This window comes from Loxodonta africana, chromosome 9 (genome assembly GCF_030014295.1).
Source record: "Loxodonta africana isolate mLoxAfr1 chromosome 9, mLoxAfr1.hap2, whole genome shotgun sequence".
NCBI lineage: Eukaryota > Metazoa > Chordata > Mammalia > Proboscidea > Elephantidae > Loxodonta > Loxodonta africana.
The window spans coordinates 68,156,923-68,171,460 of NC_087350.1; the positions used below are offsets into that span (position 1 = coordinate 68,156,923).

The following is a 14,538-nucleotide window of genomic DNA, read 5'->3' on the forward strand; positions in this document are numbered from 1 at the left end:
TACTCTGTCCTATAGGATCGCTATGTGTCGGAATGGACTCCACAGCAATGGGTTACTATATATACCAGACACTATTTTAAGTACTTTACATTTACTAATTTATTTATTCCTCACAATAACCTTATGAAGTGGGTACTATTATCCCCATTTTTGCAGATGAGAACACTGAGCCACAGAAAGATTAAATGGCTTGCCACAGAGTCACATGGCCAGAATTCAAACCGAGGCAGCCTGACATCAGAGTCCATGCTCTTGAGTGCTGGGATATAATATACTCTGTTGATGATTTGTAGTTCTTGACACCTTTTGTTAGAAGATATCAAGTAAGCCCTAGTTCTTCTTTTATTCCACAGCAGCATTCTTCAGTATATCAGATCCTCTTTCTTCCCCATGGGATGCCTTCTCTGCCCTCTTTTCTGGTTCATTAGGTGCTCTCTAGAATCTGGTGTCAGGGCAATTCCAGGTTGTGACTCCCAATTTAATATAGCTCCTGTTTCTGCAGAATAATTACTAAAATTTTATTTGACACATTATAATTTACAGAGCACTTTCACCAGCTGTCTTTCTCTTGATTCTTAATATAATCCTGGGAGGTAAGAGGTGGTCGAGTGATCTTAAATATAATGACTAAAAGTATAGGCAACTTCCTAGCTTTGTGACCTTGGTCAAATTATTAACCTCTTTAAATTTTAGATTATCTATAAAATGAAGATAATAATAGTATCTAGTTCATACAGAAGAAATGATGAAGTAAAAGATGATTTCAAAGGGTTGCTCGAGAAGACAAAGGAAAGTATTATAGTGAAACGTGTGCAAAGACCTGGAGATAGAAAGCCAAAAGGGAAGAGCATGCTCGGCATTTCTCAATCTGAAAGACCTGAAGAAAAAATTCAAACCTCGAGTTGCACTGTTGAAGGGTTCTATGGGGAGAATATTAAATGACGCTGGAAGCATCAAAAGCAGATGGAAGGAACACACAGAGTCACTGTACCAAAAGAATTGGTTGACGTTCAGCCATTTCAGAAAGTAGCATATGATCAGGAACTGATGGTACTATAGGAAGAGGTCCACGCTGCACTGAAAGCATTGGTGAAAAACCTGGCTTCAGGAATTGATGGAATACCAATTGAGATGTTTCAACAAACGGATGCAGTGCTGGATGTGCTCACTCATCTATGCCAAAAAATTTGGAAGACAGCTACCTGGCCAAACAACTGGAAGAGATCCATATTTGTGCCCATTCCAAAGAAAGATAACTGAACCGAATGTGAAAATTATCAAACAATATCATTAATATCACAGACAAGTAAAATTTTGCTGAAGATCATTCAAAAGAAGTTGCAGCAGTACATTGATAGGGAACTGCCAGAAACTCAAGCCGAATTCAGAAGAGGATGTGGAACAAGGGATATGATTGCTGATGTCAGGTGAATCCTGGCTGAAAGCAGAGAACACTGGAAAGATGTTTACCTGTGTTTTATTGACTATGCAGGGGCATTTGATTGTGTGGATCATAACAAATTATGGGTAACATTGTGAAGAATAGGAATTCCAGAACACTTAATTGTGCTCAAGAGGAACCTGCTCATAGACCAATAGGCAGTCTTTCAAACAGAACAAGGAGAGACTACACGGTTTAAAGTCAGGAAAGGTGTGCATCAGGGTTGTATTTTTTTTTTCACCATATTTATTCAATCTGTATGCACAACAAATAATCTGAGTAGCAGATTGTATGAAGAAGAAAGTGGCATCTTTAACAATCTGTGATATGCAGATGGCACAACCTTGTTTGCTGAAAGTGAAGAGGACTTGAAGCACTTGTTGAAGAAGATCAAAGACCACAGCCTTCAGTATGGGTTACACCTCATCATAAAGAAAACAGAAATTCTCACAACTGGACCGATAAGCAACATCATGATAAATGGAGAAAATACTGAAGTTCTAAAGGGTTTCATTTTACTTGAATCTATAATCAACGGCCATGAAGGAAGCAGTCAAGAAATCAAACAGTGCATAGCATTCGGCAAATCTGCTGCAAAGGACTTCCTTAGGGTGTTAGAAAGCTAAGATGTCACTTTAAGGATTAAGGTGGGCCTGACACAAGCCATGGTGTTTTCAATCACCTCACATGCATGTGAAACCTGGACAATGAGTAAGGAAGACCAAAGAAGAATTGACGCCTTTGAATTATGGTGTTAGTGAAGAATACCATGGGCTGCCAAAAAAATGGACAAATCTGTCTTGGAAGAAGTGCAGCCAGAATGCTCCTTAGAAGCAAGGATGGCAAGACTTCATCTCACATATTTTGGACATGCTATCAGGAGGGATCAGTCCCTGGAGAAGGACATCATGCTTGGTAAAGTACAGGGTCAGCAGAAAAGAGGAAGACCCTCAAGGAGATGGATTGACACAGTGGCTGCAACAGTGAGCCCAAGCATAACAATGATTGTGAGGATGGTGCAGGACTGGGGAGTCTTCCGTTATACATAGGGTTGCTATGAGTTGGAACCGACTTGAAGGCACCTGGCAGCAACAGTTCATAGAGTTGTAAGCATTGAATGATTTAGTATGCAGAATAATGCCTGGTACTCTTGAGCTCAATACATGTTAGCTAACCTTATTTTTGTTGCTCTTTTTGCATGATAAGGAAATGGAAGTTTAATTTTAATTTTGTAAAGCTATGTGTTTGAGTTTATGTATGTATATGCTTGAAAAAAAAACTTGGAAGAATTATGCCAAATGCTCACAGGGCAGTGGGATTATGGATGGTTTTTATTTCTTTTGGCTTTCCTATATACCACCCCCCCCAACACCACACACACACACTCCTTTTGTTTTAAATAACCAACATATATAGTTTTGGAACTTTCCTTTGAAAAAGTTTGAAAAGAAGTTAACTTTAGGACATAATTATATCTTTTAATAGGAATTTTATAAATTGACTTAGTTCCTCCAAATATCAATTCAAAGGCATGCCTGTATTAGGATTGAATGTTTTCAGACTGTTTCAAGTAAGAGGAAGACAGCCACACCTAACTATGCACTGGGGAGGATGCTTGTAGTGGAAGTGAAATAAGTGTTCAAACTGAACAATAGGTGGTATTTTAGCCTAATTGTAGAATCCTCCTTTGTAGTTGAAATTTTAAAAACTTTATGTAAATAGAAGATTTAATAAACACAAGCTCCTTTTCACTCCTGAGTGTCTTCTAAGGTGGCAGCCTGAAATAGGCCTTCCTGATTCAGAACCCTTAATACTGTACTATATAAAGTGGTTGGTACATAGTAGTTGCTCAATAAACCGTGATTCCTTTTCCCTTCTCTTAATTCTGTCTTCTGGTCTTTGTTCATATAGCTATACAAGTTATTTCAAAATTATACTCACTGGACATATACTATTTAGAATCTATATGTTTCATGTCATATTCTTTAATAAATATTTTTATGTTAGCATAGTCCACACACTAACTTCCTAAGACCTTTTGAAGATTTATATTTGTTTCAAAGAACTGAAATTGTCACCTTTGGTATTTTATTTCAGAGTCTGGAACCAAGTACTAAAATTCTTGGTATTTCATTTACTTTGAATCGGGTGCAACAAAATTTAGACAAGTACAGGTTGGCGGTTCAAACCCACCAGCCACTCCACAGGAGAAAGATGTGGCAGTCTGCTTCTGTAAAGATTTACAGCCTTGGAAACCCTATGGGGCAGTTCTACTCTGTCCTGTAGGGTTGCTGTGAGTTGAAATCAACTCGACAGTATTGAGTTTGAGTTTTATAAAACACAAATTACGATACTTATTCTAAAGTGTCTAGTTCATTCAGTGAACATGTTTGGCACACATGCTACATTGTACAACCCATGCTCTATGCTAGGCAGTGGAGTGTAATGCCAGGGTAAAGAAGATACTGTCTCTACTCTCACAGCATCTCGTAGTTGTAGCAGAGGAAGCTAGACCTGAAGGACTTTGGTTTTCTGTGGATTTTGCGAATGTAACAATTCATCTTCTCTTATTTCTCCCCTATCTTTAAGATTTGTTGAAATATCTGGGGGCCTTGTGGAATCGTATTGCCCCAGATCACTGCTCTCAGGTGAATTTGGAATTTTAACTAATAGAGAAATTGTCATAAGGAGTGATGCTGGATACTTTGCTGGTCGTCTTTGGGTTGACCATTGATTTAGCCTATTAGCCTAGTACAGGATGCTGTGCCTAATTTTCTTGGTCTTTATGATACAGCTTTTTTTAAAAAAGGTATTGGATAAAAATTTAAGCATGCTGCATTTATTTTTTATTTTTAGATCACCACACTTATTAATCATAAAGATAATACCAAAAAATCTGATAAAACTCTGCAAGCAATTCAACGTGTAGGACAAGCCGTCAACTTGGCAGTTGGGAGATTTGTTAAAGTTGGGGAAGCTATAGCCAATGAAAACTGGGATTTGAAAGAAGAAATAAATATTGCGTGTATTGAAGCTAAGCAAGCAGGTATGTGGATATTGATTTTGAAGGCTTTTCATACCAATTTTATTGTTATGAATATAACAAATTATTGTTTTATTTTGAGTAAAGATGTATACTGTGCTTTAGCTCTCTAATTACGGGTGCCTAGGAAAAGAAAGGAGCCCTGATGGCACAATGATTAAGTGCTTGGTTGCTAACCCAAAGGTTGGTGGTTTGAATCCACTAGCCACAAAGGGATAAAAGGACTGGCTAACCCAAAGGATGGTGGTTTGAACTCACCAGCTGGGGAGGGAGAAAGGACCTGGCCATCTGCTCCTGGAAAGATTACAGCCTAGGAAACCCTATGGGACAGTCCTACTCTGTCATATAGGGTCATTATGAGTTGGAATCAACTTGACGGTTCATAACAACAGGACAGGAAAGGCCTGAATTAGTGTCCAGGAGTATTGAACTTCTCTTGAGACTTCTGAAGTCCTAAATCTGAAACACGGGACTCTTTCACTGGTCAGGGTAGTGAGTGGTCTGCCATCCTCACCACCAGCCATTAAAATGTGAGAGATACAGAGAGGTGTGAGGCATAGACTCTGCCCTTGAGGAGCATATTAACCTACTTGCCACCGTGTAGGAACTGGAAATAAACACTACTACATGTCAGTCACTCTGCAGCAGACAAATCATTGTGACTTCAAATTTTAGGAACGCCTACAATTCTCCACAGCTGGTGGCACAGAAGCCTAAGAGGACTGGGGTCTTTTGAGGGATACAAATAGCTCAACTTTGTTGAAGTATCATTTATCCATAAATACTTACTGAGTGCTGACTATATGCATGCATTCTTCTAGGCTATATAGCCCTGTGCAAATCAGTCCGAAGTCTGCCCTGATGGAGCTTGTGTTACAGCGAGGGCAAAAGGCTATGAACAAGTGAATAAATAAATGTATAACATCAAATGGTAATAGTTATCTTGAAGAAAAAAATAAAGTAAGGGTTAGGAGAGCAGTGGAGATGCTGTTTTAGAGAGGGCAGTGCCTCTCAACTTTGACACTGTTGGCATTTTGGACTGGATAATTCTTTGTTGTAGAAGGCTGTCCTGTGCATTGTAGAATGTTTAGCAGCATGCCTGGCCTCTCCCTACTAGATTCCAGTAGACAACCTCCCACCCACATCGTGACAACTAAAAATGTCTTCAGACATTGCCAAATGTCCCTTGGGGTCTGATACCATCCCCAGTTGAGAACTGATGAGATAGGGGTCAGAAAGGCCCTTCAAGGAGGTAACATTGGAGCAGAGACTGCAATGAAATGAGAACCCCAGCTACGTGAATATCTGGGGGAAGGTCATTCCTGGCAAGATAGTATCAAGGACAGGTCTGGCCTTTTAGGCAAGGATAGGAACTACAGTGGCTTCTGTATGGTGAATAGACTTATGGGGGTGAGGGTGGAATAAGGGAGACCAGGTAGAAGGCTGTTGTAGTGGTTTAGGTGATAAATGATGGTAACTTAGACTGGGTGATAGCATTTGAGGTAGTGAAAAGCGGTTGCATTTGGATATATTGTGAGGGTTGAGCCAATAGAATTTTTTGATAGTTTGAATGTGGATATGACAGAAAGAAGAGTCACGGATAACTCTACGCTTTGGAGTGTGAGCAGCTAGGTAAATGGTGGTGCCGTTTACCGAGATTGGTAACCCTGAGGAGGAACAGATGTTTTTGGAGGGCCATCATGGGGAGAAGGGAGGGAAGGAGATAAGGCTGAGTAAATGCGGAGGGACCAACCAGATCTTACGTGATCCCATAAATTTGTTGCTGTCAAGTTGATTCTGACTCATAGTGACCCTATAGACACGGTAGAACTGCCCTGTAGGGTTTCCAAGCAGCAGCTGGTGGATTCAAACTGCTTACCTTTTTGGTTAGCAGCCAAACTCTTAACCAATGGCTTCAGGTATTATTCTACAGGTGAAAGGGAGTCATTGAGGAATTTTGAGCCAGAAGAAAGACATACAGTTTTGTGTTAGAAATCTTTCTGGTGGTACGGAGGAAATGAACAGTAAGAGTTGGTTGGGAGATGATTGAGGCTAGAGACAGGTGGGGAGATTAAAATGGAAGTTTTTACAATAAACCAGGCTAAACCAAGGCAGTGTTAATGGTGGTATAAAGAGCAGGAAGAGTACAGAAAATAGTCATTAACATAATAGATAGGCCTTGGTTATTGATTAAAGGGAAAGGAGGACTCTGGGTTGATTCTTAGGCTTCTGGTTATTTACTGGGATACCAAAACCAAAAAACCTGTTGCGCTTGATTTGATTCCAACTCATAGTGACCCTGTAGGACAGAGAAGAACTGCCGCATAGAGTTTCCAAGGCTGTAATCTTTATGGAAGCAGACTGCCACATCCTTCTCCTGCAGAGCAATTGGTGGGTTCAAACTGCTGACGTTTTTTGTTAGCAACTGAGCACTTAACCATCTCACTACCAGGGCTCACTGAGATAAAAAAATAAAAAGATAGGGGATAGATTATCTGGGGTCGGGAGTGGGCAGGAAAAATTCATAATTTATAATTTGATTAATTTTAAAATTTGAAATTGCCTGCAATAAATGATACATGTACACTAAAACCATTAAACTAGGAGATGAAAGTAAATATGCTAGAAATTTCAGCTGCTATTCTTACTCTAATCAAGCATGAAATTTGTCTTCGCACTTCCTGGGAGCCAAGGCAAAAATGTGAGAAACAAAAGGTTATATAATTCTCATTGTTGGAAGGAAACAAACCAGCTTATCAGGAGGAGAAAGAGACTTTTTTCCAAGCACTAAATTATTGTGTAGGTGTTTATACAACAGTCATTACGTAATACAATGGGCAGTTCAACCAGAAATGTAGAGATGTTTTTCATATGACTATTTCTTATAACAACCCTTGATTAAAGCTAAGAGTAGAGGTTTTTTTTTGTTTTTGTTTTTTAATGAAAGGGCAACTTAAGTCCCACTCACCTTATTAGCTTTCTATAGTGAGTCACTGTTGGCGGTGTGGGGGGAAAGGACATGATATACTGACCGGCTCCAGTAGACTATAGTACTCGGCAAGTACTGTAAGGCCAGGCAGTTCCATAGATGAAATATTATGGAAGCCATCTGATTTCATGGGTTCCGCCTCTCACCTCTGCTCATTTGAAGTGCCCTTTCCTTTCCTTTCCTACCTCCTGTGGTGACTCAGGTAAGAGAAAGTGAATAGTGCCCCCAGAGTTGCATAATATGGAAGGCATTTTTCTTTTAAGGTGTTTCTCAGCCCATAGTGATCCTTTCTTTTTTTGGACAGTTTAACATTCATTTGAGTGAAATAATATAAAGTAGTGATAAAGAACTAGGGCTTTGGAGTCAAAATTCCTGGATTTTGATCTCAGCTATTTTTTTATTCTCCATGCTAGCAGTGTGACATTTGGCAAACTATTAAACTTCTTAAACCTCAATATTCTTATCTATAAAATAATATTACAATATTATGTTATAGATGTGTTTCAATATAATGCATGGTGGTGTGTAATATTGGCACATAGTAAGTGCTTAATAATTATTAGCTGTCATCATTATTTTTTTTAGTTTTACTTTTCTTTCCTTTGTTGAACTATTGTATTTTTGTTTTTACTTAGAAACCCTGGTGGCGTAGTGGTATTAAGAGTTACGGCTGCTAACCAAAAGGTTGGCAGTTCAAATCCACCAGGTGTTCCTTGGAAACCCTATGGGGCAGTTCTACTCTGTCCTATAGGGTCACTATGAGTTGAAATCGACTCGATGGCAGCGGGTTTTTTTTTTTTTTTTTTGTACTTGGCTACCTAGTCAGTTTTACATATTACATGGGAGAACAATAGGTATTTGTGTTTGACTGACTTTGGGTTTTCACATTAAGGTATAATACTAGCTAGTTAGATATAACAAATTAAAAACAACAACCATGAAGCCCTAAGAAAGCTTTGTGACTTTTTCAGGGAACTCATTTCTGAACAGTCTATACCTTGAATAATGCAATAGACATTGTTTTTTGTCCTTTTGTTTATAATGTTTATCCATTTGTTTATGATTTTAAGGGAGCATTTGGGTTTGTTGGTGGAGCTGACCAAATGTTCCACCCTGTGAACTTAAGAGTTAAATGCCTAGAAAAGTCAGAAAAGGGGAAGGTTAAATAATGCCCTTTGTGCAGGCTCCTATGTAGTATCTTTGGAGAGTGAGAGCTACAGAAATAGTAACATTTCCAGAGGTCCAGAGGAAACATTTTAATCCTTTCAGCTACTGGTGATACAATTCATGCTGATACTCTTCTTTTTCCCTTACCCCTTTCTGTGTGCCATAAGATTTAGTTTAAGCTCTTTTTTCCTCCCTACATTTTACCGTAAAGACTTTGTATTAGTTATCTCTTGCTGTGTAACAACTTAACCCAAACTTAGCGACTTAAAACCACAAACGTTACCTCACAGATTCTGAGGGTCAGGAATTAGAGTGGCTTAGCTGGGTGGTTCTGGCCCAGGGTCTTTCATGAGGTTGCAGTCAAGCTGTGGGCTGGGTCTGCAGCCGCCTGAAGTTTTGACTGGGCCACTTATTTCAAGCTCCCTCCCCTGGTTTTTTGGCAGGCCTTTTTTTCTCACTGGCTTTATGGGCAAAAGGCCTTAGTTCCTCATCATGTAGGCCTCTCTGTTCTAGGTGCTGCTTTATGCCGTGGCAGCTGGCTTTCCTCAGAGAGGGGAACAAGATGGCTGCCTCAGTGTCTTTTATAACCTAATCTTGAAAGTGACATACCATCGCTTTTGCTGTATCGACCCTGGTACATTGTGGGAGGGCACAATATAATGATGTGAGTCCCAGTAGGCGGAGATCATTGAGAGCCATCTTGGAGACTGGCTACTATAAAACTAAAAAGTACCAAACCTATTGGCGTTGAGTCAATTCCAATTCATAGCAACCCTATAGGACAGAGTAGAACTGTCCCATAAGGTTCCAAAGCTATAAATATTTTACAGAAGCAGACTGCCATGTCTTTCTCCTACAGAGCAGCTGCTGGGTTCGAACCACCAACCTTTTGGTTAGCAGTAGAGTGCTTAACCACTGTGCCACCAGGGCTCCTTCTCATTACTGTAAACTTCCTATATTAGACTTTCTGTATTAGTAGAAGGGGAGAAAGATGTGGCAGTCTCCTTCTGTAAAGATTTACAGCATTAGAAACCTTACAGAGAGGTTCTACTCTGTCCTATAGGGTTGCCATGAGGTGGAGTCAACTCAGTGGCAATGGATATATTAGTAGAACTTTAGCTATTGCCCTTATACAGATGATGTCCAAATCTGTATTATCAAGTGATATCTAGTGTTTTATCTTCTGGGTATCTCTGTGCTAGTTTAACTTCTGTTGTCTGAAACTAAATTGATCAGCTCCTTTGCCCTTCTGATAAGCAACTTAGGTGCACAACTTGAACCTTCCCCTCCCCCGCCCCGCTATTCCTTTCCTTCTTATCACTGGTCAGGCAATTTCATATTTTCTTCTCTCAGTATTTCCCAATTATCATCATTTTTGTATTCCTATGGCTGCCATCTAGTAAGGAGCCCTGGTGGCACAGTGGTTAGCTTGGCGCTAACTGAAAAGTTGACAGTTCAAACTCACCCAGCAGCTCCACAGGAGAAAACACCTGTTAATCTGTTCCCATAAGGATTACAGCCTAGGAAACCCTATGGGGCAGTTCTACTCTCGATGGCACACAACAACAACAACAACAACCATCTAGTAAGGTCCTCACTTCCTCACACCTGTAATTGAAATAACTGTCTGATTACTAGCCTGGCTTTAAGTCTCTCCTTTCCAGTCCATTTTATCTGCTCCCACAAGATTAATCTTCCTAAATCTTGATTTTCATCATGTAACATCCTGTTGTTGTTGTTAGGTGCCATCGAGTCCATTCTGATTCATAGTGATCCTGTGTACCACAGAAGGAAACATTGCCTGGTCCTGCGCCATCCCAACAATTGTTGATATGCTTGAGCCCATTGTTGCAGCCACTGTGTCAGTCCATCTCATGGAGGGTCCTCTGCTTTTCTGCTGACCTAGTACTTTATCGAGCATGCTGTCCTTCTCCAGGGACTGATCCCTCCTGACAACATGTCCAAAGTATGTAAGACTGAGTCTTGCCATCCTCTCTTTTAAGGAGCATTCTGGTTCTACTTTTTCGAAAAGAGATTTGTTTGTTCTTTTGGTAGTCCATGGAATATTCCATGTTCTTTGCCAACACCACAATTCAAAGGCATCAATTCTTTTTTGGTCTTCCTAATTCATTGTCCAGCTTTCACAGGTATATGATGCGATTGAAAATACCATGGCTTGGGTCAGGCACACCTTAGTCTTCAAAGTGACTTCTTTGCTTTTAAACACTTTAAAGAGCTCCTTTGCAGCAGATTTGCCCAAGGCAATGCATCTTTTGACTTCTTGACTGCAGCTTCCATGGCTGTTGATTGTGGATCCAAGTAAAATGAAATCCCTGACAACTTCAATCTTTTCTCCGTTTATCATGATGTTGCTCATTGGTCCAGTTGTGAGGATTTTTGTTTTCTTTATGTTGAGGTGTAATCCATACTGAAGGCTGTGGTCTTTGATCTTCATTAGTAAGTGCTTCAAGTCCTCTTCACTTTCAGCCACGAAGGTTGTGTCATCTGCATATCCCAGGCTGTTAATGAGCCTTCTTCCAATCCTGATGCCCCGTTCTTCTTCATATAGTCCAGCTTTTCGGATTATTTGCTCATCATACAGATTGAATAGGTATGGTGAAAAGATACAACCCTGATGCACACGTTTCCTGACTTTAAACCACTGAGTATCCCTTTGTTCTGTCCGAACAGCTGCCTCTTGATCTATGTACAGGTTCCTCATGAGCACAATTAAGTGTTCTGGAATTCCCTTTCTTTGCAGTGTTATCCATAATTTGTTATGATCCACACAGTTGAATACCTTTGCATAGCCGATAAAGCACAGGTAAACATCCTTCTGGTATTCTCTGCTTTCAGCCAGGATCCATCTGACATCAGCAATGATATCCCTGGTTCCATGTCCTCTTCTGAATCTGGCCTGAATTTCTGGCAGTTCCCTTTCGATATACTACTGCAGCCACTTTTGAATGATCTTCAGCAAAATTTTGCTTGCATGCAATATTAATGATATTGTTTGATAATTTCTGCATTTGGTTGGATCATCTTTCTTGGGAATAGGCATAAGTGTGGATCTCTTCCAGTCAGTTGGCGTAGATGAGTGAGCACTTCCAGCACTGCATCTGTTTGTTGAAATACCTCAACTGATATTCCATCAATTCCTGGAGCTTTGTTCTTCACTAGAGCCTTCAGTGCAGCTTGAACTTCTTCCCTCAGCACCATTGGTTCCTGATCATATGCTGCCTCTTGAGATAGTTGAAAGTCAACTACCTCTTTTTGGTATAATGACTCTGTATATTTCTTCCATCTGCTTTTGATGCTTCCTCTGTCATTTAATATTTTCCCCACAGAATCTTCACTATTGCAACTCGAGGCTTGAATTTTTTCTTCAGTTCTTTCAGCTTGAGAAGTGCTGAGCATGTTCTTCCCTTTTGGTTTTCTATCTCCAGCTCTTAGCACATGTCATTATAATAATTTGTCTTCTCAAGCCACCCTTTGTAATCTTCTGTTCAGTTCTTTTGCTTCATCATTTCTTCCTTTTGGTTTTGCTTTAGCTGCTCAACGTTTGAAAGCAGTTTCAGAGTCTCCTCTGATATCCACCTTGGTCTTTTCTTTCTTTCCTGTCTTTTCAGTGACCTCTTGCTTTCTTCATGTGTGATGTCCTTGATGTCATTCCACAACTCATCTGGTTTTTGGTCATTAGTGTTCAATGCATCAAATCTGTATTTGAGATGGTCTCTAAATTCAGGTGGGATATACTCAAGATCATACTTTGGCTCTTGTGGACTTGCTCTGATTTTCTTCAGTTTCAACTTGAACTTGCATAGGAACAACTGATGGTCTTTTCCACAGTTGGCCCCTGGCCTTGTTCTGACTGATGATATTGAGCTTGTCCATCGTCTCTTTCCACATATGTAGTCAGTTTGATTCCTGTGTAATCCATCTGTTGAGGTCCATGTGTATAGTTGACGTTTATGTTGGTGGAAAAAGGTATTTGCAATGAAGAAGTCGTTGGTCTTGCAAAATTTGTATCATTCAATCTCCAGCATTGTTTCTCTCACCAAGGCCATATTTTCCAACTACCGATCCTTCTTCTTTGTTTCCAACTTTTGCATTCCAATCAGCAGTAATTATTAATGCATCCTGATTGAATGTTCGATCAATTTCAGACTGCAGAAGCTGATAAAAACCTTCAACTTCTTCATCTTTGGCCTTAGTGGTTGGTATGTAAATTTGGATAATAGTCTTATTAACTGGTCTTCCTTGTAGGCATAGGGATATTATCCTATCACTGACAGCGTTGTACTTCAGGATAGATCTTGAAATGTTCTTTTTGATGATGAGTGCAACACCATTCCTCTTCAAATTGTCATCCCCGGCATAGTAGGCTATATGATTGTCCAATTCAAAATGGCCAATACCAGTCCATTTCTGGTGGCTAGGATATCAATGCTTATGCATTCCATTTCATTTTTGACAATAACCAATTTTTCTAGATTCATACTTTTTACACTCCATGTTCTAATTATTAATGTATGTTTGCAGCTATTTCTTCTCATTTTGAGTCATGTCACATCAGTAAATGAAGGTCCTGAAAGCTTTACTGCATCCACGTCATTAAGGTTGACTCTGCTTTGAGGAGGCAGCTCTTCCCCAGTCATCTTTTGAGTGCCTTCCAACCTGGGGGGCTCATCTTCTGGCAGTATATCAGACAGTGTTTTGCTGCTATTCATAAGGTTTTCACTGGCTAATTCTTTTCAGAAGTAGACTGCTGGGTCCTTCTTCCTAGTCTGTCTTAGTCTAGAAGCTCAGCTGAAACCTGTGTCCCCCACGAGTGACCCTGGTGGTATCTAAATACTGGTGGCATAGCTTCCATCATCACAGCAACATGCACCCACAGTACAACAAACTGACAGACACATGGGGATCATATCCTATGGTTCATTAAAATTCAAATACTTTTACGTAAGATCCTTAGCTTGTGGGCTAGTACATTATTGGGGGTATGTAATAGTATTGACAAGAGGGCTTTCATGAGAAAATCAGTCCATTATACACACAGGTTTATTTAAGACTTAAAAATTATCTTAAACATTACAAGAAGATTGAAATTTTTTTTTTTTTTTAAATCTTCTTAAACAGAAGGTGGTTTGGAAAAAGTTACAGCCTAGTTTCATGTTTGAGGGGAACAGACATTTATATAGATATATTTTTTTGATAGATAATTGGTATAATAGAAATCAAAAAGTTTTGATAGAAACAGTGATGAAGAGAACTTTTCTAGAGGGTTAGGAGTTTGCTTGGTAGATTGGTTTATTCTAGGCATTATAAGAAGTATAGATTCAAACCACAAACTTGAGTGAGGGTCGGCCTGTGGTTTGAATTCTCAGGAGGGAGACTTTTGTTTTATTTTGTTTCCTCAGCCAGAGCCCAGGCTGACTGACACAAGATTCCTTATTGCCCCCTTTTGCCTATAGGCAGATTTTTTTCCAGGCCCCCTTTCCACTGAAGATGTAACCCCTTAGGGCCCAAAGCCTTGTCTTTTCTCCTTGAGTATCCATAAAAACATAAGCCTCTTTGGGTTGTAGAGATTAACAATACCCCCTTTTCCCAACAACAATAACAAGAAAGATCCCCAGTGAAAGACTTGGCACTTGTCTACTGCTCTTGTTTTCAGGTTCTTTGGTTTTGGGCTCTGGGGAGTTCTCTTACTATTTGTAGAGAAGGAGGTTTTTTTAGATTGTGTCACTTCCCATATGACTGGAAACAAAAGTTGTATTTTTTAAAGTGGGTGAAGACAAAAATTTGTCCCAGTTCTTTAGTGTGTGCTATTATTTTGTCATTTGAAAGCCTTATATGATAATCCCTCTGCTCATCAAGGATGAGCCATTCACATTAGTG

At 39.7% G+C, this 14,538-nt stretch overlaps 1 protein-coding gene across 1 annotated transcript in view; it reads left to right on the top strand.

Annotated features, from left to right (window-relative positions):
• The window catches only part of CTNNAL1 (catenin alpha like 1), a 60,513-nt gene that overhangs the window by 7,227 nt on the left and 38,748 nt on the right, over positions 1-14,538 (top strand). The window contains exon 2 of the mRNA XM_010587770.2: positions 4,298-4,487. Within this exon, the coding sequence (XP_010586072.1) occupies positions 4,298-4,487 (190 nt within the window). The remainder of the gene's footprint in view (positions 1-4,297; positions 4,488-14,538) is intronic.